The 26,843-nt window shown below is 41.7% G+C and overlaps 2 protein-coding genes across 2 annotated transcripts in view; one reads left to right on the forward strand and one right to left on the reverse strand.

Moving 5' to 3' along the window:
• Positions 1-2,007: 2,007 nt before the first annotated feature.
• On the reverse strand, positions 2,008-14,489 carry LOC138975506 (glycolipid transfer protein-like). Its single transcript, XM_070348208.1, has 6 exons — positions 14,153-14,489; positions 13,192-13,247; positions 12,128-12,255; positions 11,532-11,682; positions 9,437-9,514; positions 2,008-5,423 (listed from the first exon to the last, which is right to left on the reverse strand). Exons 1-6 carry the CDS (start codon positions 14,298-14,300, stop codon positions 5,319-5,321), a joined length of 666 nt encoding a protein of 221 aa, XP_070204309.1. The 5' UTR covers positions 14,301-14,489; the 3' UTR covers positions 2,008-5,318.
• A 3,967-nt stretch (positions 14,490-18,456) lies between these two features.
• The window catches only part of LOC138975507 (unconventional myosin-XVIIIa-like), a 142,086-nt gene continuing 133,699 nt past the window's right edge, over positions 18,457-26,843 (forward strand). The window contains exon 1 of the mRNA XM_070348211.1: positions 18,457-19,964. Coding sequence (XP_070204312.1) covers positions 18,879-19,964 — 1,086 coding nt within the window. The 5' untranslated portion in view covers positions 18,457-18,878. The remainder of the gene's footprint in view (positions 19,965-26,843) is intronic.

The raw sequence follows: 26,843 nt of genomic DNA on the forward strand, positions 1-26,843 counted from the left end.
GCATAACCCCATCCCTCTTTTTATCCCCTACACTGACCGCAGGCTGACCTCATCCTAACCCTTTTTGCTAATCCTAACAAGGGACGTACACAACCTGCTTGGTTCACATAGAAGACCAAGACAAGGGAGGGCAACACCTAGATATCTTCAGTGGAGACAGACGGCACAAGAGACAGCTGTGAGGATTCCATGGCAACAGGCTGCTTGAAAGCAGGTAGAGTGTAATTTGTTCTTTTGGTTTCGTTCAAGTGGGACTGTGGGAGCAATTGTGGGAAAATGTGCGTGTGAATGTTGTCTTCAGTGTTGATTTAACTGTGCCTTTATCTCTCACAGACCTGGATAGCTGCTGCTTGGTGCTGAAGACCCTGACACTGATGCCCTGATGTTCAACCGACACAGCTGTACCAGAGAAAATCAAGGAACGGGACGAGCCAAGCTTCAACAACCCAGGAAGATGGTATTGTACTTGGCCCACGTGATTGTGGGATTTTTGTTGTTGAAAGGTAATTAGGAACAGTTTCTAACTCCGATTTCCTCAGCACATAGGTAAATCAAACGACATGTTTGATCCCGCACAGACCAGGCAGAAGCAGAGGGCCTGCAGCCTGAGAAGACCAAGCGAGAGGATGACCAAGACAAAGGAGGACTGCACCCACATGGCTTCAGTGGAGACACTGAACAGACAGCAGTGAGGATTCAGTTGCAACAGGCTGCTTAAAAACAGGTAGAGTCTTAATTTCTTTGGTTTCCTTCGAGTGTGACTGTGTGAGCAAAATGTGTTGAAATGTGTGTTTGAATGTTGCCGTAACTAAGCCTTTTTCTTCCACAGACCTGGACAGCTGCTGCCTGGTGCTGAGGGTCCAGACGCTGATGGTTGTGGGATGTTTTTCATACATGCTCACTTTTGTTAAAGGCCGAGGTTTATTCTAACCCTTTTGCTAACATTTACTAAAACTACTAACTGGGGTGTAGGGGATGTCTGAGGAGAGGTGGCACCTTTGTAAACCCGGCAGCAGCTCCCTTTTGGGGGGATGGACGGGAACACTGGTCCTCACTCAACATCCAACTCTCACTTCTGGCTCCAAGAAACTGTTAAATTAAACAGTGGCCACACCCCGGTACACCGCTTTTGCTGGTGGGCTAAATGAAGTGAGGGGCCGATATGCTGTAATCATCGGTTAGGTAAAGATATCTATAGAGAGGTGTAGATATGAGACTTTTTTTTACCACGCACACGTTCTGCAGTACATGTACTGTATGTTCAGATTACCACTACTCTTTGCTAACTCTGCTTGTGTCTGTCCACAGCATACTGCCAGTCTGCATGAATTCTGCGTCGACAGACAACAGCCACTTTGCATGAATTCTGCTTTTCTGTGTCTACAGACAACAGCCACTTTGCATGAATTCTGCTTTTCTGCGTCGACAGACAACAGCCACTTTGCATGAATTCTGCTTTTCTGCGTCTACAGACAACAGCCACTTTGCATGAATTATGCTTTTCTGCGTCTACAGACAACAGCCACTTTGCATGAATTCTGCTTTTCTGCGTCTACAGACAACAGCCACTTTGCATGAATTCTGCTTTTCTGTGTCTACAGACAACAGCCACTTTGCATGAATTCTGCTTTTCTCCATCTAAAGAATGCTACCACTCTTAATGAATCCTGCTTTTCTGTCTACAGAACACTGCCACTTTCAATAAATGGTTTCCACTCAATGGTTTCTACAAGGCACTCAGTTTCTTTGAAATTTGTTTAAAGTAAATTTACAAATTTCCTATCCCTTCAAATCAAGAAGTTTACAAATTTCCTAGAATTTTCTTTGAAAATTCCATGAGTGAACACTAAAATTGTATATTTACTCCAAAAAATTAGGAAATCAGTAAATTTATTACTTTTGTAAATTTACTGTATCTGAGACTCTCTCTCTCTCTCTCACTAGCGCACATGCATACGCACGCAAAATCTCTCGCTGTAAATGAGGTAGTGTACGTACTCCAGAGCCTGTGGTTTTCACTTTCTTTTTAATTTGGTGAACAAATACATAACAAGCATACATATCATTCTGTGTTAGAAGGGAGGTTTTCAAATTCAGGTAACAAAAATAGAACTCTGGAGATATTTGTAACCATACCTAAAAGTAAAATTGCAAGAGATATTATCAGGCATGGGAATTGTCTGCCAAAAGACAAATTTCAGCCGATTTTTTTTTGTTCCGCCGAAAAAATAAATGGGGGAGCCAAAATGGTTCTAAAAACGGAATTTAATGGCAAACTTGGAGCTCAGATCACACCAAATTGCACCATTTGGGTTCTTTGGAGAGAGAAAAATTCCGGGGGGGCATGCCCAAATACTTTCAGCCCTTTTGACTTTCTTCAATTCCCATGCCTGTATTATAACTTCACATTTAAAATGTAAGTTTTGAAAAGTCAACAATGTTAACAGAGGAACACATGTGTTTAAAAAATAAAATCCTCCACAACCTGAAATCTGAAACAAGTAGACTGCCAATGTTCCAAAATTGAGAATACATGTAACAAAAACAAAAAAAGGTTAGTATATGGAAATAAAACGTTCAATTATAATAGACAAACCAAATTTTCCTCAAAAGCAAATTCTTGCAGGTGTTTTGTATTTCGATGTTCCATAAATATACCTTTCTTGGTCTTAGATTCCTTCACAACCTGATTGTTGCATACACTCCTGGCAGGTACCAATTAAGTGAACATTTTCAAAATTAAATGTTATGGCGCCACTGGAATGCAAAGTTGTCATAGGTTTAAAAATTACAGCCGATGAAAAGCATTTAGGGAGGGTGGTAGAAGACAGGGGTGCAGTGATAAGTTGTAATGGTAACAAGGACATATTTTCTGGAGAAAAAAACACCAAATACACGTCCGGAGACCAGGAACAAGAATAAAATATTGCTTAAACAATAGTACAGTATTAGCAATTTTATATCACAGAGAAAACACAAAACTGGAATGGAATGACTGGACAAAAAAAAGCAGACATTTTAGATGAAAGCACATCGACACCGGAACGCTGACCATTGGAAATCAGACACAAAATTCACAATATATCTGCACAGGAAGCAGATTGAACATGTTTCAAATGTTTAAAAAGAAAACAAAAGTATCAACAGGTATCGCCTGCAGCAGTTCAAGGTATTCTCACAGAATGATGCTGTATCTTAAGATATCACACTGGCAACACTGATATAATTCTTAACTGGATTTCATTTGAAAAATCAACAGGGAGCATGTAAATTCTACTCCTTGGCCATATGCACACAACCTTTGATGCAGGCCAAAAGCAGAGAAAGCACTTAGCCCTTGCATATTTTAAAGCAACAAGCAAAGAAATGCGAACAATTCAAATGCAGTTATGGACGCATTAATATCGAGTGAAACATCTTGTACGCAGCTCTGAGATTCAACAGTTGACAAGTTTCTGACTGACTGTGTTTTTATGTTCACACCAGTATGGATTCAGGAAGAAGCGAAAAAGAAAAGCCACAACAAAAACAAACACAATTCCTTGAACATATCTACAAGAATGAAACTATAAAGGAATGTAGAATTAGAACTATGTAACGTGCAAACTACAGTCGAACCTGCCCTGGTGAACATAATAACAACCACCCGAAAGGAACCCTGACAAGTTTGTTTTTTTCTATATAAATTGCCTTCCTTCTTCTTCTTCAGCGTTCCAGAATTGTCTGGTTACGTGTGAGCTCGTTTGCCCATTTGGGTTCCCCACACACTATACTCTGAGAGCATAGTCAGCTTCACTCCGCTTTCGTTGAGTAGGCATGCTGGGTATTTTCGTGTTTCCATAACCCACCGAACTCTCACATGGATTACAGGATCTTTTCCGTGCGCACTTGATCTTGTGCTTGCGTGTACACACGAAGGAGGTTAAGTCCCTAGCAGGTCTGCACATAAGTTGACCTGGGAGATCGGAAAAATCTCCACTCTTAACCCACCAGGCGGCAGCGACCGGGATTCGAACTCACGACCCCCCGATTAGGAGGCCGACGTCTTACCACCACGCCACTGCGCCCGTCTATTGCCTTCCCATTTAGTGACCACGTGTCTATAGTGACCACTTCTGGTCAGTCGTCATAGACAGGTTCGACTGTATAAACTTGGGCATCCCATTACAAACAAATTCAACCTTAACTTATCTACATCAAGGATAAGAAGCACAATAATCCAGAAGAAACCATGAAGTACTGTAAAATGTATGCTAAAACCTCATATCACTCTCAAAACACAGCAGTGATGGTTAAACAACCTGCACAATTGATAAAACTAGTACATTTATGCCAGCAGATATTAAACATGATAAGCGTTAAACTTCAGGCCTAAGTACGTTATCTGCACACCTCATTTCATCCTCTTTAAGTACCCCCAAAATAAGCATGAAAATGCTCAAACAGTCCCGTGACAATGTATTGTCCGTAATGCCTTACAATATTTACCGCTGGTGATACATTGTATGATCATACAGTACATAAATGAAATAATCACCTGAGCCACAAAATGGTTTCCCCCTCTCCTGTCATATTAAAGCACGTAAGAGATCAAACATAATTGCTGCCCCGTTAGAAAGATACAATTATGCATTGCCATTTCTGGTCCAGGCTCACTGTTGTCAGCACCATGCAAATTAAGAGGCAAACAATACTTGTTTCACATGTGGTCGATAAACCTGCCCTACAAAATTTGTCAATCTCGCCACAACAGTATAACATGTACTGTATTTGATAAACCTGAACAATTTGCCAATCTTGGTAAACAGACAAAACATGTGGCCAACAAACAACCCAACACATTTGCCGCTCATGCTACACAAGTGATAACTACAATAGTACATGTATTGCGCAATTTTGGTAAATAAATGTTTTGGATTTTCTTAAATTCTTCGGGCCCTAATTTTTTTAAAAGCAAACCTCAGCACAACAATGTTCAACCGTTTTACAGTTTCAAATTTCCTTTAAGTAAAATAATGTCTTAAATCGTATGCCACCAGGCATTTCAATCAAAAAGGCGCATTATGTTGATCACCATCTTAACAGATAAACAAAAAAATATTATTTTATGGACAAGTCACAATAACAAAGCATATGACTTTAAACGGTCTCAGCATATGTGTCATTATTGCATTTGGTTCCAAGTCCAACAACAGAATAGATCTCTGGTTGAGCAAATGTCATGCATTAAGCAATTCGCATTGAGATATGTATTTATGTTCATAACAATATACAGTACTCATTCTCTCATCACTGGTCTAAGTGCTGCATGGGGGCCTCTAGACCTTCTCTTCAGAGTTCTTGTTGTTCTTGGTGAGCAGGTCATCCATCAGTTTAACTGTCGCTGCCAAGTTCACGTCATACAGCTCTATATCTTTCAGTACCTGGATAAAAAGAATTCTATTTAAATAGTACATTTGGATATACGATTATTATATTATAATTATTATATTATTATATAATTGTATTATGTCACACCATTCTCTTGGTGGCACAATTTGAATCATCCTTAATCATTCTATCACCCTGAAGAAGCCTCCCGTGGGGGCGAACATTTGGATCATCATTAATAAACATATTCCATATTCATCACAAAAACTTTTGAGGAGATTGTTTTTAAATATTTGCATATATGGAGATTGTTTTTAAATATTTGCATATAATATATATGCAAATATTTAAAAACAATCTCCTCAAAAGTATATATATAAAAGTACCACCTGACCACTGATGAGACACAATAGTGTCGAAACACGTGTCTGGTCTGGGTACAAATACAATGATCCTCCTCAGGACTAGATTACCTTGCGATACGTCCCCCACAAAGGGACTTTGCTCTGTAAATCTCGGTCCCCCTTGAGGAGGGTCTGATGCTCCCAATAGGCTGTCTGTGAAGGGATACTTATTTCTCTCGTTCTCTGCTAAGAGTAAGAGATTTTAACAAATCTCGGAAGAAAGTCTCTGCTGACTTTCAATTGTTTCTTTCACAATTTCTGATGTTTTATATATATATATATTTACTAGAGGAATACCCGGCTTTGCCGGGGTGAATCGCGAGACAGAGACAGACAGCGTGGCGGTTCACCACAATCACCTTTGAAGGCGAAGTCCTGTCAAACGGGATTGAGAATTTTAGAGCTTATTTCTTAGCCCTATATTATCTGCTGTGGCTTCTCAAATGCCAGAACATACAGACAGACAAAAACCGCTAGACCCCATCACAAACAGAACTCTACAATCCACAGGTTTTTGCCCACACACACACACAAACACACACACACACACAGAGAAGCCGTATATATATATGTACAGCAGTCCCTGCAATGTACGGCCCCCGGCGTGAGCGGACACCTGACATGTACGGACACATTTGCTCGGCACGGAGTGTTTTCCTTCTATATTTGCCCCCCCTTAAACAGACACCTGCAAAACGTGGACGCGGACACTCATTTTCGGTCCCAACAGCAGGTCATACCTCCAATGTACGGACAGACCATCGTCAAATTTTCACCACAACAAAATCGATAACAGAGCAGTCCGGTTCTTGGTACAAAGATCACAGCCGCAATGGCGTGATGACAGTCACTGATAACTTGAGTGCACGTGTACCCATCACTGAGGAGGGTAGTTTTGGTCAGGAGTGGAGTACATGCGAAGATGCCAACATGAAACTGCACTGAGCTCTTTATTCTTGTCTGTTGGACGTAAACAACAGAAACCACAGTTGATGAAGGTCCTGAGCGAAAGTGAGTGAAAAACCGGCCACAGTTCTCAGCATCGTGTGTCTGTGTGTAGGCCTAACCTCTTTCATTGACAAGATACTCTTGTTTCCCCTCAGCCTTGACCAGTGAGTCGGTTGCCTAATCTATGAACCCTTCAGTTGTCTTGCTTTGTCAAAAGTTACGACACTGTCAACTGGTTTTGCTCTGAGTGAACAGTGCATCTGGCCTCTCTGGCCACAGCCCCCAACAGTACATGGCTGGAGGGAGGGAGAGAGAGAGGAAGGGGGGGGGGGGGTGGAGGGATAGCTGGCTAAACTCAGTGGGGTGTCCGGTGTCACTGCATGTCAGCAGGAAGAGCATTGGAGAGAAATAGAGAGGTGTACTCTTCCACACAATTTCCAAGCATCAGTTGTCACGGCTTGGGGTAGGCATTAAATAAAGTGAGGGAGAATGGGAGCTGTGTTATGTACAGTGTATTTCCGACTGAAGAGTGAAAATTAAGTCACTGCCATGCCACATGATCGGCATGCAGTCAATAAAGCCAGACAAGAAAAAAATAAATTACATGATTATGACATGCAGCTCTATCTGCTGCTATTTATTCAAACTGGTTTTCAAGCTTATTCTTGCAAAGCATCTGCACACGCTCCTCTGTGCTGTGTTTGTGTGGCTGCTTTCGTATGTCGGTGCATGGTGAGTGTGTTCACTGCCTTGAGGATTTATTTTATCTCTTCTTTTCAACACTTTTCATACAAATCCTTTTTACAGAACGTTTAAAGAAGTATTAGGAGTTTATTGTTATTGTTTAGTAGCCACAAGAAGTGATTATCATAGACTCAATCCTGTTGTTTGTGTGTCTCTGTGTGAGTGTATGGGGGAGGGGGTGGTGTGGTCACCCCTCCCGTGACCGGACACCTGCAATGTACGGACAGTTTTGCTATGGCCCAAGGGTGTCCGTTCATGAGAGGGACTGCTGTATATCTATATCTATAAATATATAGAGATAGGTGAGAGTGTATTTTTCGCGTGGCTATAAATTGATTCGACCTTTTCACTTTGACAGTAAGAACAACTTACGGGTGCAAGGGAAGCGTTCTGGACAGCGCAGTGACATTCTAAAAATAGTAACTTAGAAACGGGAATATGGATTGAAGCCACACGAAGGCGCAAAACACTGGAGAAGATAAGGAAGAGTTACTGGGAATGGTGAATTCGCCGGGGTGAATCGCGAGACAGAGACAGACAGCGTGGCGGTTCACCACAATCACCTTTGAAGGCGAAGTCCTGTCAAACGGGATTGAGAATTTTAGAGCTTATTTCTTAGCCCTATATTATCTGCTGTGGCTTCTCAAATGCCAGAACATACAGACAGACAAAAGCCGCTAGACCACATCACAAACAGAACTCTACAATACACAGGTTTTTGCCCACACACACACACAAACACACACACACACACAGAGAAGCCGTATATATGTATATCTATATCTATAAATATATAGAGATAGGTGAGAGTGTATTTTTCGCGTGGCTATAAATTGATTCGACCTTTTCACTTTGACAGTAAGAACAACTTACGGGTGCAAGGGAAGCGTTGTGGACAGCGCAGTGACATTCTAAAAATAGTAACTTACAAACGGGAATATGGATTGAAGCCACACGAAGGAAGGGAGATAAACGCAAAACACTGGAGAAGATAAGGAAGAGTTACTTATAATGGTGAAATGAACACAAAAACCAAAATCGGTTCAGCGCTGCGCGCTGAGAGCACGTGTTGAAATATCTCATCGATGATATTGTGTCCGGGGTGTAGCTGAATACGGTGTCCAAATTTGAAAAAGATCCACCGAGAACTTTGGCGTTGTGATGTGGTGTAACGGCTTTGGTGTGTCGGTATGGGGGCCCGGGTAGCTGAGGTGGAACCAAAATCGGTTCAGCGCTGCGCGCTGAGAGCACGTGTTGAAATATCGACCAGGTTGTGTCCTGTCCCGGGTCTACCTGAATATGCCCACCAAATTTGAAGCAGATCCATCGAGAACTTTGGCCGTGCATCACGAACTCACAGACAGACACACAGACAGACACAAGTCGTATATATATATAGATAGATATATATAGCTCCGCCGGGTGAATTGCGAGACAGAGTATGCAGCGTGGTGGTTCGCCGTCTTAGAGCACGTGTTGAAATTTTTCATCCACCAGTTTGTGCCCGGGGTCCACCTGAATATGCCCACCAAATTTAATGCAGAATATTTACGATGGGAGGGGTAGTATATATTAGTGGCAATATTTTGAAGATGGGAGGGATTTTGTACACGAATTGCAATACTTAGATGTACTACCTGTGCAGAAAAGCGCTGTGCACGGAAAAGCGCTGCTTTTGTGTGACGGAAGTGGAAGAAGTAGAGCCGAACAAAAAAGTGTTTATTTTTGTAATTCGTATCGCGAAACAGAGTATTTATTCACCGCGGGTGAGACAAGGGTGAGGGGGAGGGAGCAGACAGACAGAGGGAGAGAGACAAAGATAGGAAGACAGAAAGAAAGAGAGAAACAGTGATAGAGAGATAGGAAGACAGAGACAGAGAGACTGAGATAGAGAGATGTGAAGCCAGAGAGAAGATAGAGAGACAGAGATAGGAAGAAAGAGAGAGGAACAAGAGGAAAGTTTCACCTACCAACTCTGGTGTAGCTGACGGTTCCAGCATAAGCCTCTCAAGAAAATCCTTTCTGTATGGCACCATCTTTATCACACCCTGTGATAAAAAAAAACATGTACATGTAATCCCATGGCTTTTGTGATTGACTCAAATGATCAAAACAACACATCCCAAAAACAGAAAACTTTGGGTAACAGCAGGATTATCATGGGTTGAAGAGAAACTGGCCGCTTAGAACAGTCAGCTTGGATGCACATGGACAATACTTTGTCCTCTTTTTCTGCCATCTTGAGCTTTTTACTCATGGTGAGAGTTTACGTTCATCACCATTTTTTGCTTGAAACTTTATGTAATCCTCAAATACCATAGGACTTTCTATAAACCCCTTTTTAAAGAATTGTGTTTGAAAACAAACAAATAAGCATGGACTTACAAGAACAGTAAGATACAGGTCCATGAAATAAGCAATGACATAATTTGAACTATACAGTCCAGATGATGTGGATTAATGTGTATACACTACACATATGGAATTTAAAAAGGAAGTTTGTAGTGTTTATCCTATCTAAATGGTGTGGGTTGTGTATGACCCATACTCTCAAAGAGGCAGTATCAATGTCATGTTTGTACCTAATTCTGATGTGTGTCATTTTCAATCCATTCTTTATATACTGAAAGGCATAAATTCTGCAAATAGTGCATTGAACGATTTTGCTCTCAAATGAAAATCAGATTGAACCTGTAATTTGTAGTTGACATCTTGAGTGTCGGAGCAAATGTTTCACGCTGTCAGCGTGCGCTTTGCAGTATTGCTGATCCAGCCACAGCTCACTGTGCTGATAAAGACAATGGGCTGAACGGGAGACAATAACGTAAAAAAGATAGTGTATGGCCCTATAAAATGCAACTGGCTGTTTGGCTTATCAGATATCGCAATCATGCCACGACTTGATGAAGGAGAGAGACAGCAAGCGATTGGGATGCTTAGAGCTGGCCAAAGCATTGAACGTGATGAACACTGAACGTTTTCCGAAATCATTGCGCTTGGACTCAGTCACTTTTTTTGAAAAATTGTCATTTCATGATGTTCTATTCAAAATCAATAAAGCGAAGGTTTATAAACACTAAAATGGCCAATAAATAAAATATTCAAACATTGAAAACATTCACCACTGAGTTGATTTGTTGTGATTTTTTAAAGTTCTGTTTGCGGAATTTATGCCTCTCGGTATACATTGAAGCCTTCTCTTAAAGAGTATGGATCATAAACGCCTCGCATCATCCAGACTGTGAGGTCCAAAGTGTGATCCCATGAAGGTGAACCAAATGATGCCAGAGTGCTAATTTCAAGGCCAAATAGCAAAAAGCCCAACAAGGGGGCTGAAACACACACACTGTCCCCATCCCGTTTCAAGATCAAATAGCAAAAAGCCCAACAAGGGGGCTGAAACACACACACTGTCCCCATCCCGTTTCAAGATCAAATAGCTAAAAGGCCAAGGGAGCTGAAACACCCCCCCCCCCCCCCACACTGTCCCCATCCCATTTCAAGATCATATAGCAAAAAGGCCAAGGGAGCTGAAACACCCCCCCCCCCCCCCCCCCACACTGTCCCCATCCCGTTTCAAGATCATATAGCAAAAAGGCCAAGGGAGCTGAAACACCCCCCCCCCACACACACACACACACACGCTGTCCCCATCCTGAAGGTCTGTCTCTCCTACCTCTACCTTTTGTACCATACCTCTATGGTATGAGATTTTTCTGTATTTCCCAGAGTCAGAGATCAGTGCCAAGTTGATGGATCATGATTCATACCACCGTTGTGTGCAAATGCATACAAAAAGATAGTTGCATGCTTTTTCTTTTAGATCCCAAGTTTCCAGCGAAAGTCTAAAGACTTGGAAACACACAGATACCAAGCACGCACACCCTCGAAGATGGTGTCATACTAATCCCATTTGCAGGGTAAAACATTTTTTTTTCAAAGATACCAAGACTTATGTGAGTCTCTGGGTCATCAAAGTCCCATAGAATAAGGTGAGGGTTAAGCTTATTTTCTTTACCTATTCTATAATAAAGTTCCATTATTACTGTCAGCATTATTTCTTACCCCAATAACTTTCTGTGTCATCCAGCCATGGTACTTTTTGATGCTGTTTTCATATGCCCTGCCAATTGTTGGAGAAATGTTTTCATCTGTGACCTCATTTTTCAAGTCTGCAAGCAGCTCGGCAAAAATGTTGTGAATGAAGTCCAGGCCTCTGAAAGAGAGAAGGTAACTCATCATTTCAATTTGTAATCATCCCCCCTCACCACCCCACCCTCCAAAAAAAAGAAAATGTCTTAAATCAGAGGATCTTAACAGGGTTTTTAGGTTGTACTCTTTTGAAAAGAATAAAGTGTAAACCTGCAGTGTTCTACCTTTTAACACTTTGTACCCCACCTATGTTGACCAAGTTTTGCTTAAGCCGAGACCAGCTGTGCTGCAGCAGGTCACTCAGAATTGTAGTAACTGTGTAAAAACAGTATCAACATGCTGGAATGCAGGCTTAGATCGACATTTCAGGAAGCAACTGAAGCTAACAGTCTGAGCGGATATATATCCGTACCTGGTCAGATAGAGCCATATGAGTGGGTACAGATATATCCGTACCTGGGAGACAATGAGTTAGGAAGAAGATGAATAATAAGGAGACGAAGAAGTACCTTTTCAGCCAGAGAACCCCAACACATCCGTCTGACATTTCTTTCTTCTCAGCAGATTGGTCTTCTTCCACTATGATGTTGATGGTCTTGTACTTCTCTGGGTCCTTTGCACGGTGCTTTTCAATTTTCTGACATGCACAAAAGAAAAAGTAATGTCACACGTCAAAAAGTAAAAGTAAACACACAAACGAATAGTCGGGTAGAAAGAAAGAAAACGCACACACACACACACACACACACACACACACACACACACACACACACACACACACACACACACACACACACACACACACACACACACACACACACACACACACACAAGCACAGAACAGGACATTGGTTTCACACATACAGAGACAAAGAGAAAAGGACTTATACCAAAATTCTGTTTAAGACTAAGAGTCGAGTTACTCAGCCTGCATGAGATAAACCAAAAAAAAGAGTGAAAGGGATTCAGAACAGAGTGTTGCTCAGCCATGATCAGACACAGACAGTCCTCCCTCGGGAACAGTGTTGTACTGATTATGAAACAAAAATGTATGGTTGCACAATGCCTGCAAACTTACCGGTACTCATTATACACCTTTCAAACAAACGACTGAAAAGTTTGAAGTGAAACTGAAAAGAGAATCATGGTTACGCCTAAAACAAACAAATCAGTGTCCGGTTCCCGGACAAACCTTATGGGTTTTTTTCCCAACCCAAGAACTTTTTTTGACCTTTAAAAACACCTAGATTTGGAAGACTTCACAAGGAAAGCTACCCTTTTCCGGCATCTAGTAGACACAGCTTTTACAAGTTCAGGACAATAAAAAGAAACGAAATATGCTCCTAGATAAAAAATAAAATAAAAAAGAAAGAAAGAAGCAAAACTAAATCCTAAAAATATACCAACCTAAAGCCAATTTGAGGGGCCAGCGGTGGACGTTTCTTTTTATTTAAAAAAGCACTATATAAAAGTTGCTTTGATTTTTTTGGTCAATAAAACCATCTATCACCTGCTCCCCAGCTAGACTTATCTACCCTTATTTTTTTGGCAATTTCATCTGAAACAAACTTACCTCAATGTTGCCTTGGACATCCTTCTTCACAAAAACAAAAGCTTTTCCAAGTGTTTCTGCAAAATAAAATTATGAAAAAATTAGAACACAAACAACACACCTTGAAATGAAAAGTAGCACTATATCATGCAGACTCTTCTGTGATGAAAAACGAGGAAATCCCTTTTATCTGGGGGTGTTCGGGGGCATGCTCCCCCGAATTTTTTTAAAATGGTACATTAAAATCTGTGCAATCTGGTGCATTCTGAGACTAAAATTCAACTCGTTTGGATCAGGTAAAAAAAACATTCTCCTCACTCCCCCCCCCCCCCAAAAAAAAAACCAACACTTTCACACAACAATGGTAACATTGTAATGGTACAATATACTAAAGGAATGAACCATGTATCCATAATCCAATACTGGCAATAGTATGATCCAAGTGACGCCCCAATGCATTGAAGCTCAAAATGACTATTAGTTATCAGGAGTTTTCAGTCAGCACAATTTAACTCTCAAGACTCCAGTGTTCTGTTCCATCTTCACTTCTCTCCATACTTAATAAATACATATCATTCAGTCAACAAGTTATAGATACTGTGATGAAATGGGACGCGGAAAAATAGATTACCCCAGCGGAATTCGTAAGTTGTGTCCGCGGAAAGTCCCACCCCTGAATATATGCAGTTGCAAAAAGTATTACAAGTGACAAACTACAGTATTTACAAGAGATCTATATGTTCACTGAAAGACACAGTAGGCCTATATTATGTGCCACATATGGAATATGTAAAAGGGCTAACTCGTATGCACCAAAACAAGATGCTACAAACAAGGGACGTACTTGTAAATTATAATAGTAAAAGGAAGCAGAAAACCCGCTTAGAACTACTGCTAGAACATAGTTCTACTTTAATATATATATGGTTTTGGTAAGAACACCATGAGCAGATTTTGATGAAATGCATAAAAGCATACACACCAAGAAAGGGCAAAATCTGCCTGGATGCCTCCAAGAAGGTCATTATTTCCAGCTGCTGGTCCTCTTTGACAGGTTCAAACTTGGGTTTACAAGATCCGAAGTACGTGATCGTACTGAACTGTCCCTCGAGTGCTTGGTGCTCAGCCATTTTCTTGCGTCTGCAAAAGCCGTCACCGTCACGGTGTCCTGTTGTGAAGGGTCAGATTTGCCTGCCGTCAAGCTCCAGTTGACTCACACCTGGAAAATGTTATTTATAGCGATTGATCGGATCGATCTGTCCGAAGCCGACTCTAACACCTACACACGTTTACAGTTGTCGGCCATTTGTCAAGGTAAACAAACCAACCGCGGTTGCGAATCAGCAGTTTTGAGAACAATCAACCCATTTAGGAATAAAGCGTAAATTTATGATTATAAGCTTACTGTGCCATAACCCGAGACCGTAGAGTGTAGGCCTACTGTACGGTCTCTGCCTCTGAAAAATGGGACACTTGAGAAAAAATAAAACTTCATATAGTTGCAGTTTGAAAGAGTAGGGAGTTCTGCATGCCGTGATTCAGATTCAGTGTTGAAGATAACTGAAAGCAGCGTTATTGAGAAATGGACAAAAACGTGACAGAACGCGAAGGCTTTTCCATTGAGCATCACTGCAGTCCAGAAAAGTCTGACGAGTCGTTACCGCGGTTTGACAAAACAAATGTAGCCAACTTGCTTTGACAACGAGACCGGATTAAAACACGGGTTTACGCTTATTCTTTGGTAAATAAAGTTTAAAGAAGGCAGTTAGTAGCTCCAGAGACATACATGAGGGGGGATGCTTTACCACACGGTCGTGTGCACCGGGAATGGGCTTTTTGGACGTAACGTGCATGGGAATGGGGAAATTCTCGTAGCGTGCACCGGTGCACAGAGGTCCGGTGTAACACGAGAAAATTACTCCCACGAGATTTTTACTCCGGAGTAAACATTTCGTATGAAAAAGTTACTCCCTTTACGAAAAAAGCACTCCCCCATTGCACGAGAAAATTACTCCCCAAGACAGGTGAGTTCCGAGTAAACATTTCGTTCAAAAATGTTACTCCCCTGACGAATAAATAACGAATAAATTACTTCACCCCAACACGAGCAATTTAACTTCCCATGCCAGGTGTACGAAATGTTTACTCCCTTGTCCCGTGTTAGTCTTGGTGGTGGAAGGGGTGGAAGGAGGGTAGCGCGACATTCGTATGCGCAAGATCACTTATTGGCATTATCCCTTCGCCCGCATCCCATTTTTGCATACGAGATTTTTACTGGAAGTAAAAAAAATGGGGAGTCAAAATTTCGTGGAGGGAGTAATTTTTTCGTGCCTTGGGGAGTTCTTTTCTCGTACGAAAAGTGTACTCGGAGTAAGAATTTCGTACGAAATATTTACTCCGGAGTAAATTTTTCGTGGAGTAAAAATTTCGTGTTACACCGGCGTGCACCGTCCGTGCATTGAGCTTTTTCGTAACGTGCACCGTCCGTGCATGGAGCTTTTTCGTAACGTGCACCGTCCGTGCATGGAGCTTTTTCGTAACGTGCACCGTCCGTGCATGGAGCTTTTTCGTAACGTGCACCGTCCGTGCATGGAGCTTTTTCGTAACGTGCACCGTCCGTGCATGGAGCTTTTTCGTAACGTGCACCGTCCGTGCATGGAGCTTATTCGTAACGTGCACCGTCCGTGCATGGAGCTTTTTCGTAACGTGCACCGTCCGTGCATGGAGCTTTTTCGTAACGTGCACCGTCCGTGCATGGAGCTTTTTCGTAACGCCGCACCGTGGATCACCGTGCCGCATGGCACTTTTGGCCTCAGAGTCAACGTGCTCGTGCACAGACACCCCCCCCCCCCCCCCCATGGTGACCCTCATACATTGAACTGGTAGCTCCCATTTCAGTACACCCAAAATCGGTTAACCAGAGCCCTCCGCCTCGGAGTGGAGGACAAACTGACTTGCTTTCCTTTTTAACGGCAGAAACACTGATTGGACAAAGTGTCACGTGTAACGATCGAACTACATTGATTTCCAAACCATTTGCGCGAGAACAATGTAAAATTGTGTATTTATTAGTTCAATTTAGGATAGGTTTCCAGAGTAAACATCCCCTTACAAGAACACACACTAGTGCCAGCCCGTTTTCGTTTGTCTGTCACAGGAGCTTGTATCAAAGAACCTCGCTTCAAGTGCTTACGACGCCGAGACTTAAAAGGGGAAAAAAGAAAAGAAGAGAAACTCCTGCACGAGTGGACCAGTCTGCTGAATATCGATTAACTCATTAAAAACAAAGGAAAGAAAAAGCGAATAGAAAACAAAAACGCCACTTGTTTATTCCGAAGTTAACAGAAAAGAAAACAATCTATATTGTCACTGACGAGTCACGTCTCTGACTCGGTGTGCCGGACCCGGGTGCGTAGCCTACACAGTGGCTGGGTCACGGTGGCCGAGTGGTAACGCACTTGCGCTCGGAAGCGAGAGGTTGCGAGTTCGACCCTGTGGGTCAGGGCGTTTGCAATGTTCTCCCCGGGCCCCTTTCCTAACCTAGGTGGTGGGTTCAAGTGCTAGTCTTTCGGATGAGACGAAAAACCGAGGTCCCTTCGTGTACACTACATTGGGGTGTGTACGTTAAAGATCCCACGATTGACAAAAGGGTCTTTCCTGGCAAAATGGTATAGGCATAGATAAAAAAAAATGTCCACCAAAATACCCGTGTGACTTGGAATAATAGGCCGTGAAAAGTAGGATATGCGCCGAAATGGCTGCGATCTGCTGGTCGATGTGAATGCGTGATGTATTGCGTAAAAAATTCCATCTCACACGGCATAAATAGATCCCTGCGCCTTGAGTCCGAGTCTGGAGATACGCGCGCGATATAAGACTTCATAAACCAAAGAAACTGAATGGCCTTATGTACAGTGTTTGATATAACATAACAGTAGTCAGTTTGTACTATGTCAGTCAGTGTACGCAAGGTGTGTGTGTCAGTGTGTGCCAGTGTGTGTGTGTGTGTGGCGGCCGGGCCCAGTGTGTGTGTGTGTGTGTGTGTGTGTGTGTGTATGTGTGTGTGTGTGTGTGTGTATGTGTGTGTGTGTCTGTGTGTGTGTGTCTGTGTGTGTGTGTGTGTGAGTGTGTGTGTGTGTGTGTGTGTCACCGTGTGTCGTGTGTGTGTGTGTGTGTGTGTGTGAGAGAGAGAGACGGCTGAGAGAGAGAGACTCGGCGGAGAGAGAGAGAGAGAGAGAGAGAGAGAGAGAGAGAGTGCCAGTGTGTGTGCGGTACGTGTGCCGGTGTGTGTGTGTGTGTGTGTTGGGTTATTAAGACGACAGTTGCGGAGTGCACGCTGTGTAGTTGTGACTGTGAAGAGTTCATGCATCGACTGTCCGGGCCGTCAGTCGATCCAGGCTGTGCGGACTGATGTGCCCAAGCATTTCAGTTAACAGTTAAAATTATTGGCTCACACAGCGAAACAAAATAGCTACAGTAAAAAAAGAAAGCCACGCATGCAGTAAGAAAGAAAAAATTAGAAAATGAAAAAAAGAAATAAATACAAATGAAAAACAAATTCTCGGCAAATGGAGAAACAATTTTTTGATGTGACTGAAAACAACTACACAAACATCGCTGTAACCAAATATACCGGTTGATGTTCTTCAACAAAATTAATACCCCCCCCCCCCTCTCCCCCAAGAACAACTTGACAACTGACAAACACATAAAAAACAAAACAACACACTGAATAAAAACCACTACCACCACCACCAACAAGAACCAACAAACACACACACACACTGACACACAAACTGACCGTCACACACGCACACACACACGCACACACACACACACACACATCCGCACGCACTAGCTGACACACACAAAGGCATACACAAACGCACACACACACACACACAACAAACTTGACAAATCTCAGTGTGTAAGAATGACTACTGCCTCAACCAGGGAAACTGACATTCCCTTGGTGCTACACCGAATATACCTGATGTTCTTCAACCCCCACCCCTACCCCACCCTTAATAAAAATTTTAAAAAATAAAAAATACACACACCAAAAAACAAAACAACTTCGAGAGGAATTGTCTCAACATGAATGAAACTTGACATTCAGATCATACGTGCTAAACTGAGAAACGTTCAGTCAATCCTGTGGTGGGAGAACGGGGACGACAGGTCCATAAAGTGCATAAACATGTAGTGCAATTGGTGCACAGGTACTTGCGAAGACGCTTTCGATAGTTCGCTGTTTACAGAATGTCTTTGAAGTTAGGCCGAAACCACACCAACAGCAGACGATCAAAGGGAGACAAGTGACTATCCTCGGAAGGGATCTTCCATCCGGTTTTCGGACAATGCGCCATCTTGTCTTTAGTGGCCACTTTGCGGTATCAAAACAAGTCCCCAAGTGCGGAAGTTTTGAAGCGATCGGCTGTTCTGTGCACCATGTCATAGAAAGGGACCTTTTCGGATGAAGATACGTTTGGATACTGATTATTTTTCATTGCGATCGACTTTGCAAGCTTTTGGAACAAGACGGAGGGTGTCACTTCCTCAAACAAGGAAAAACGGCGTCTGCTGTCGATCAACTGATGTGCCGGTTGTAGTAGCACTTGTTGTTACGCACTAACTTTCGTTCCACTTATGATACAGGAAACGCAGCGCTTTTCTTGAGTGCCTGCACTGCTAACGAAGAGGTCAAGATGTTCAACTTTATGAAGAAAGACAAGGACAAGGACAAAGAGAAGAAGGAGAAGAAGAAGAAAGAAAAGGAAGAGAAACATGAGAAAAAAGAGAAACGAGAGAAGAAGGAGAGGCAGAACATCACTCCTGAGGAAATGTCTCGACTGGAGGATGTCAAAAGGTCAGTTTTTCATCGCCTGAGTGATCGGGACCGCTCCCGAAAGAGCCACAGAACCCACTCTGATGCTGACCATGCTGTGGCGAAGAGTGAGAGCAGTGAAAGCAACATGAGTGCTGCTAGCGCTAGTGGAAGCACCTCAAGTGGAACACAGCCTAGTCCCAGCAAGGAGTCCCCAACTACAGGTGTATCAAGAAGTAAATCCATGCCAGGGCAGAAAGACCCATCCAGATCCAAGCCAGAGATCATGCCAAAACCACGCAGTATTTTGAAAGGTAAAGCTGATGCAGAGGGTGATGACCAGCCACAGGTCAATCATGAGAGATTGGACGATGTTAGAGTTTTGCAAGACAACACTCGACTTAACGAAGAGCTGTCAGGCCTGACAAACTCCCAAGTAGGTCAGTTGCAGACTCCAAGTCCAAAACCTGCTTCTGCCACTTCGATTTTAAAGCCAGTGGAAGTCGAGCACACAGAGAAATCATTTGAGGGCAAGGACTTACCTCTACCCCCACTGGCTCCAGTCAAACCTCCAAGAATTCGGGAAGTAACCGTGAACAGAAACCCAGCAGGTGGGTTTGGATTCAGTCTGCGTCGAGGACCCCTGCCCAGCTCGGACGGATCAGGGGTGCGTTACGTTGTGTTTGCAGAACCAGGCTTAGGACCGAACTCCAACCAAACTCCTCTGCTGCCAGGCGACCGTCTTGTGGAGGTCAATGGCAAGAATGTGGAAACGTGGAATCGAGAGGAAATTGTGGAGCTGATCCAGACGGCAGGCGCGTCATTGCAGCTGAAGGTGCAACCGATTCCAGAGCTGATTGAGCTGAGCGTACGACCCGGGAAGGATGGGAGTTCTGTCGACATGCAGGCGGACGTAGTGAAAGGCGGCACCTTGAAACGCAGTGGCAGCATGCGGTACAAGAAACCGGTGAGTACTTGTGTATTGTATGCATGCTAAGTGGAAAAAGTGTTAACTCTCTTTTAGTTTTAGTGCTGTGGAACCCCCAAGAAAAAAGCAAGGAAAATGTACAGATGATACTAACACTGTAACAGTAAAAGTAAAAGTAACAGTTAATCTTGAAAACTAGGGTCCAGGGGGGGGGGGGGGGGGGGTGGGTGGGGTGGAGGGGCTTCAGTTTAAACGGTGGTCTTAAAAGTTAAATAGGGGATCCACTGTGATTTATTGAAGTTGTGGAAGAAGGTACTCTTTTCAAAACTGCAGACTGTTTCTTCACATCTGTGTAGACAATTGCTGTGCAGAATTGTTTGCGTCAAAAGAGGGTTTCAACTTTTATCTTCATTCTTGTTAATTCATCAGGATAATTTGTGCAGCATTAATACTGATCGTGATACGGATAGGATTAGGACAACATATTATGACATTTATTACCTCACTGACTTGAGAAAGTTGAGTATGACTGAGTATGAGTGACTGATACTGTGATAGTGATAGTTACTGATATTGATATAGTGATTAGTGAAGTGATTGACCAATACTAGCTCCAAATCTGAGCAAAAGATAAAAAGGAAAACTTAATTAATTGTGAAATCATTATTTGTCATTCCAGCATAATATTCCCTTTTTGAAATATAACTAAACTTTGTTTGATTTATGATTGTGGCTGCTGACTTAAGCACAGGAATTCATTACATGTATCATGTGTCAACACAGGCAAAATTCAAGAGAGCTCACTTAGAATTTCTTCTGAATTCTTTTATAGTATGTATCATTGTATACCCATGTACATGTACATGTTATTTGCTTTGTGCCAATTTCGGACATCTGCTATTCATGTGATTCAGCTGCAAGCAGTATTGATGTGTCTGCAACAGCTTGAGTCATGATGTCGTCATGTATATTTTGATATTTATGGATCACTCAGCGGCCTTGAAGGCTGCAGCATGAAAAGATCAAATAAAAAAAATCAAACAATAACAAACTTATTTCAGCATTGTTGACTGATGCTTTTTCATTGCAATTGATTTATTGTAACCTATTAAAAAAAGTATCACTGTATTGTTAAAAGCATACTCCTTCCCATGTTTTGCTTAAAATTATATATATTATAAAAAAAATATATGGATCTGGTCAGGCATTTACATTTGTATGGGATAAGACCGACCAACCCCCCCCCCCCCCCCCCACACACACACACACACACCTGGCCACACACCAAAAATCAACACTTTGTCTGCTTGCTGTTATGAGGTGGATTTTTTGATGAGTTAATTTCTTAAAAAGCCACTGGTGACTTTAAAAAACATAAATGCATGAACAAATTCCTTAGGCCAAAAAAAAAAAATAGGTCTGTTTACGGTAACCCGACCGACCCTAGTTTTTTCGCGCGACCCTAGACTTTTTTTTGGCATTTGGGGGAAAAAAGAAAAAAAATCTTGTTTTTTTGGCAAAATAACGTAAAAATATGGTTTTTTGCAAAAAAAAAAAAAAAAAAAAAAAAAATCCCGACCTACCGACCCTATTTTTTGGGCCTATGTTACCGTAAACAGACTTTTTTTTGTTTTGCCTTAACTGTTTAGAGAGCACCTAAGGCTGTTCATTTTTAGTATGTGACCAAGTGGAGGGATAGGCTTATCCCATGTAAAAGAGTGCGAAGATGTGAGAGTGAGATGGCGAGCCAAACAGTTTACACGGGAAGGATAGTGCCTTTAACTTTAAGCTCAAGCTGAAGAAATGAGCTGTGGATGAGTAATGTATGAATCTCTCTGATGCTCTCAGAAAATATGAAAATGTGTTAACATTTCTAGTATGAGCCAGCAAAGCTCTCTCTGTTTACCTGCATGTCTGTCTGTTTATCTGTCTCTGTGGTTCTACTATGATACGTACTAGTACTCAAGTAAATTTAGTACTTTTGCCTTGGTTCATATGAACAGTTAATGAATGGACATAATTCTGAGTCAAAATTTTGTCAGTTTTAGTTTTGCTGGACAAATTGACTTGAAGTTGAAAGACTGTGTCACTGCTATCATAACTTACAGTTACAGGGATTAGTGAGCAAAGTAACAGGTATACCGCAGGGATGTTGCTACAAATGTGTGCTAATGGGTCAAATGTCCTGACTTGATCAACATAAAAAGGACATTTGACCGGCTTCACAAAACGGACATTTTAGGTGACCTACATTGTGGTCGTAGTCGTACACTTTATGGTCTGCTATTAACTGTTCTCTCTTTATGTTGTCTTTTCTTCTCTTGTGTTTAATTGGGGTTGCATGTATACCTCATACATAGTTTGTTCCATCAGCTAAGTTTAAAAACAAAGAAACAAGACAAGGCAAGGAAGTGAGAAAAGCGATTTGAGAAACCGATTAGAACTACATTTTCAGAATTTGAGAATACTTTTGGCTGCTTTCACTTTTAACCCCTCTCTCTCTCTCTCTCTCTCTCTCTCTCTCTCTCTCTCTCTCTCTCTCCTCTCTTCTCTCCTCTCCTCTCCTCTCCTCTCCTCTCCTCTCTCTCTCTCTCTCTCTCTCTCTCTCTCTCTCTCTCTCTCTCTCTCTCTCTCTCTCTGACACAGTCCGCCTTCTGCAAAGTATTATAGGACATCTGACCGAGACCTGACCATAATTATGACCGATGTCCGACACCTAATGACATCCCTGAAATTACGGTAATATAATTTATATCCAGAGGGCATGAATACTGTCAGTAAATTTAGTGCATACATGTATTAACTAAGCTCCCCATTTGACTATCAAGTGAAGTTCTCCTAATTGACTCAGTACAAACACAAGAGCAAAGTAGCACAGGACATGCATGCACAAATTATACCATTGGTTCTACAGTGGAACCTCTCTTGATAAAAAAACCTGATTAAAGACTTGCTCCCCTTTTAGTGTTAAGGTTTTACTTTTTCAAAATTTATTTTCATAATCTCTGAGCTGTACATTTGCCTCCACATTAAGACTCCACATTTAAGACCAGATTTTCGGAGAACTGAATCAGGGGGTTAGGGAAGAGGGGTTCCACTGTAGTAATTAGTATAGACCAAAGGATCAAGCCAGTGGGTCAGTCGAGGAACCTGAGGCTCCCTGTGCGTGGAGAGAAAACTATTGGGATAGATTAGCACATGTATGAAAGCTTAAGCAAGCAAACTATTAATATCATAGGTCTCTGTTAATATGTATACATGTATCAGATTCAGGTAATACAATAATGTGCACAGGTCGTGGATCGTATTAGTATACCTAGATAGCATTAATTCCGTGGATTTTTCTGTTTACTCAGATATATATATACAGTGGAACCCCCCTTTAAGACCCTCTAATTCAAGACTTCCTCCCTTTTAAGACCCTGTTTTCTCAGACTTTCTGTTCATAACCAGTCCTCTGTACATTTACCAAATTACCCCCATTTTAATTTAAGACTCCCTCCTTTTTAAGACATGATTTTCTTGGATTTTTGAAGGTCTTAAAATGGGGAGGGGGGGGGGTCCACAGTATATGATATATGTATATATATGTATGAATTCACTGTTTACACATGTATCATGTCACTATCTACGGCAAAAGCTACAGGACGTAACCTAAGAGTACACACACGGCTTGCATAAGCCGACAGGGATTTTGAGACTGAAACTGAAAGTTCTCGTTTATCAAGTCAAGGGAGATGACCCTTGTACTTGAGGTGATTCTGCGGGTCAGAATGTGTCAGTTTCCTCCCTTTAATGAATCATTCTAACGATTTGACAGGGAGAAGCTGTGTGTTTCCTGTTAGAAATAGCGTTTAGAGGTTGAACAATGGGTTTCAGAACTTCAGTTTCCTTCCTGCTAAATTAGTAACTCATAATTAGTCTGATGATGACTCATCTGATTGAGCTATTTTATGTTTATTACTGCATATATATCTTGCCTTATTTGATTTCCTTTGACAGATTATTCGTTTATTTGATTGAAACTGCGTTAATGGGGTATTAAGTTTTATATTAACTATACTTTCCACACACACACACAAAAGTTAAAGAAACAATGACCCATGCATGCTGGAAAGGGAAAGCTTACAACCACTGACTCAGGAGATTTGTTATGAGGAGCCATGTATGTCATCTCCCATAGTTTCAGTTGAACTTGCAGGATTTTTATCACCGAAACAAAGTCCCTGGACCAAGTGTGTATGCTGGGCTAACCTGACCAGGTTGACACTGGAATGACCAACCACAGGCCTGCGAATATCCTGTGTTTGGACGCATGCACAGGCACACGAATGTAGTCAATTTTGAGTATGCAGCCAACAAGGAAGAAAAGGAGAGAAAACAGAGAAAATGGAGGTAAAAAACTCATGCAAGGTGTCAGCGATCATGAGCCTGTATAGACAGACACACTGACGGTGGAACTCGTTGCTGTTTGCCCTCAAACGATGGCCCTGGTCCAAGATGAAAACGGACAAAGAAGAATTAGGATTGTTCTTTGAACAGGGCAAGACGAGCTGTAAAGATCGAGCGCAGTGAGCTTACTGCTGCGATATTGACCCAGAGGGCTTTGCAAATTAACCCTTTCACAGCCCTTGTGGGCTTGGAAAGTTAACTGTTTTTCTGCTGGTGTTGAAACCTTTAGGGCTCTGGAGGATTTTTCTTCTTCTTTTCTTCCCTTGAAGAAAATAGGTCACAACAGTTAAGTATGTGATGGACGTGTTTTTTTTCAAGGTTAAGTAAATAAATCTGCTGAGATTTTAGTTGAGTTCGCTGGAGAAGGGACTTTTCTTGTGTACAGTGCAATTCGTCTGTCTGGTTGTCTTGCGTGAAAATCTGTGATAGTAGGATGCTTTCTTTTGTTTTTTGATCGAGGATGTAATTTAAATTTGAAGTCAGAGGTGAAACTGGAAATGACAATGTTGTGCTCTGTTTTTCCTTGTGTTGCTTTACAAAACTTTTGTTGACTGGCTTAGCATGTTTGTTGTTCTTGTCTTGTTTTTAAAATTGGCTAAATGAGGGCGTGTGCATCATAATTTCTGTGTGTGTGTGTGTGTGTGTGCGTCTGTTTGTTTTTGACTGTTCATGTGTGTGTGTTTGTGTGTGTGTGTGTGTGTGTGTGTGTGTGTGTGTGTGTGAGAGAGAGAGAGAGAGAGAGAGAGAGAGAGAGAGAGAGAGAGAGAGAGAGAGAGAGAGAGAGAGAGAGAGAGAGAGAGAGAGAGAGACAGAGAGAGACAGAGAGAGGGGGGAGGGGTAGAACAACTTAACTGTAAAGGAGCAGTAATTCTGACTGGTCAGAGCATGTCTGTGCATGTATAACATGCATACAAGAATGTAGCCTGCAACATTGCAGAAACCACCTGGTAAGACAAACTGGATTTAAATTTAGACAATCTGATAAAGACATTCCTCTGCCAAGGAAATGTGTGCCTTGCAAGAATTAACAGCACAGATAAAGAACATCTGGTTACACACTTAATCTTACAAACAGCAACAGGGCTACATGTTCACCACCACACCGCAAATGTGTAATTCAGTGCAAACGAACGTTATCTCTGCATTCGTTTTTACATTTAGTCAAGTTTTGACTAAATGTTTTAACGTAGAGGGGGGAATCGAGACGAGGGTCGTGGTGTATGTGCGTGCGTGTGTGTGTGTGTCTGTCTGTGTGTGTGTGTAGAGCGATTCAGACTAAACTACTGGACCGATCTTTATGAAATTTGACATGAGAGTTCCTGGGTATGAAATCCCCGAACGTTTTTTTCATTTTTTTGATAAATGTCTTTGATGACGTCATATCCGGCTTTTCGTGAAAGTTGAGGCGGCACTGTCACGCCCTCATTTTTCAACCAAATTGGTTGAAATTTTGGTCAAGTAATCTTCGACGAAGCCAGGACTTCGGTATTGCATTTCAGCTTGGTGGCTTAAAAATTAATTAATGACTTTGGTCATTAAAAATCTGAAAATTGTAAAAAAAAATAAAAATTTATAAAACGATCCAAATTTACGTTCATCTTATTCTCCATCATTTTCTGATTCCAAAAACATATAAATATGTTATATTTGGATTAAAAACAAGCTCTGAAAATTAAATATATAAAAATTATTATCAAAATTAAATTTTCGAAATCAATTTAAAAACACTTTCATCTTATTCCTTGTCGGTTCCTGATTCCAAAAACATATAGATATGATATGTTTGGATTAAAAACACGCTCAGAAAGTTAAAACAAAGAGAGGTACAGAAAAGCGTGCTATCCTTCTTAGCGCAACTACTACCCCGCTCTTCTTGTCAATTTCACTGCCTTTGCCATGAGCGGTGGACTGACGATGCTACGAGTATACGGTCTTGCTGAAAAATGGCATTGCGTTCAGTTTCATTCTGTGAGTTCGACAGCTACTTGACTAAATGTTGTATTTTCGCCTTACGCGACTTGTTTTTCTATTACCTGTGTGGCAGATACATGGCAGGCATTAAGTTTCAAGTGGAACATTTGTGATACTTTTTGTTTGTGGAAAATAATGGGAGCTTTTTTTTTTAGCAATCTAAAAGGGGCAACAGACAAATTATAATTCATGTTTGTGTATGTGTTGTAGTGCATGTTTTATTCAAGTGCAAAGCGCAATTTTTTCTTAACGTTATTTTCTTCTTCTTATAACTTTGAGTGTTCAAGTGCCTGTGCACCCGGTACGAAGAAGTCATTTTCCCCTGAAACCCGCATAGGGTAGGTTGAGAAATGAGGATGTTCAGTTTGAACATTCATTATCGTAATTTGATCTTACAGGGAAGTTTTCCCTGAGACACACACACAAATGCATGAGGAGACATACTAATATGAACACACAGTCTTGCAGCATCTTAAAAACAAAAGAACGTATTTT

The sequence above is a fragment of the Littorina saxatilis genome, linkage group LG9 (assembly GCF_037325665.1).
Source record: "Littorina saxatilis isolate snail1 linkage group LG9, US_GU_Lsax_2.0, whole genome shotgun sequence".
Lineage (NCBI taxonomy): Eukaryota > Metazoa > Mollusca > Gastropoda > Littorinimorpha > Littorinidae > Littorina > Littorina saxatilis.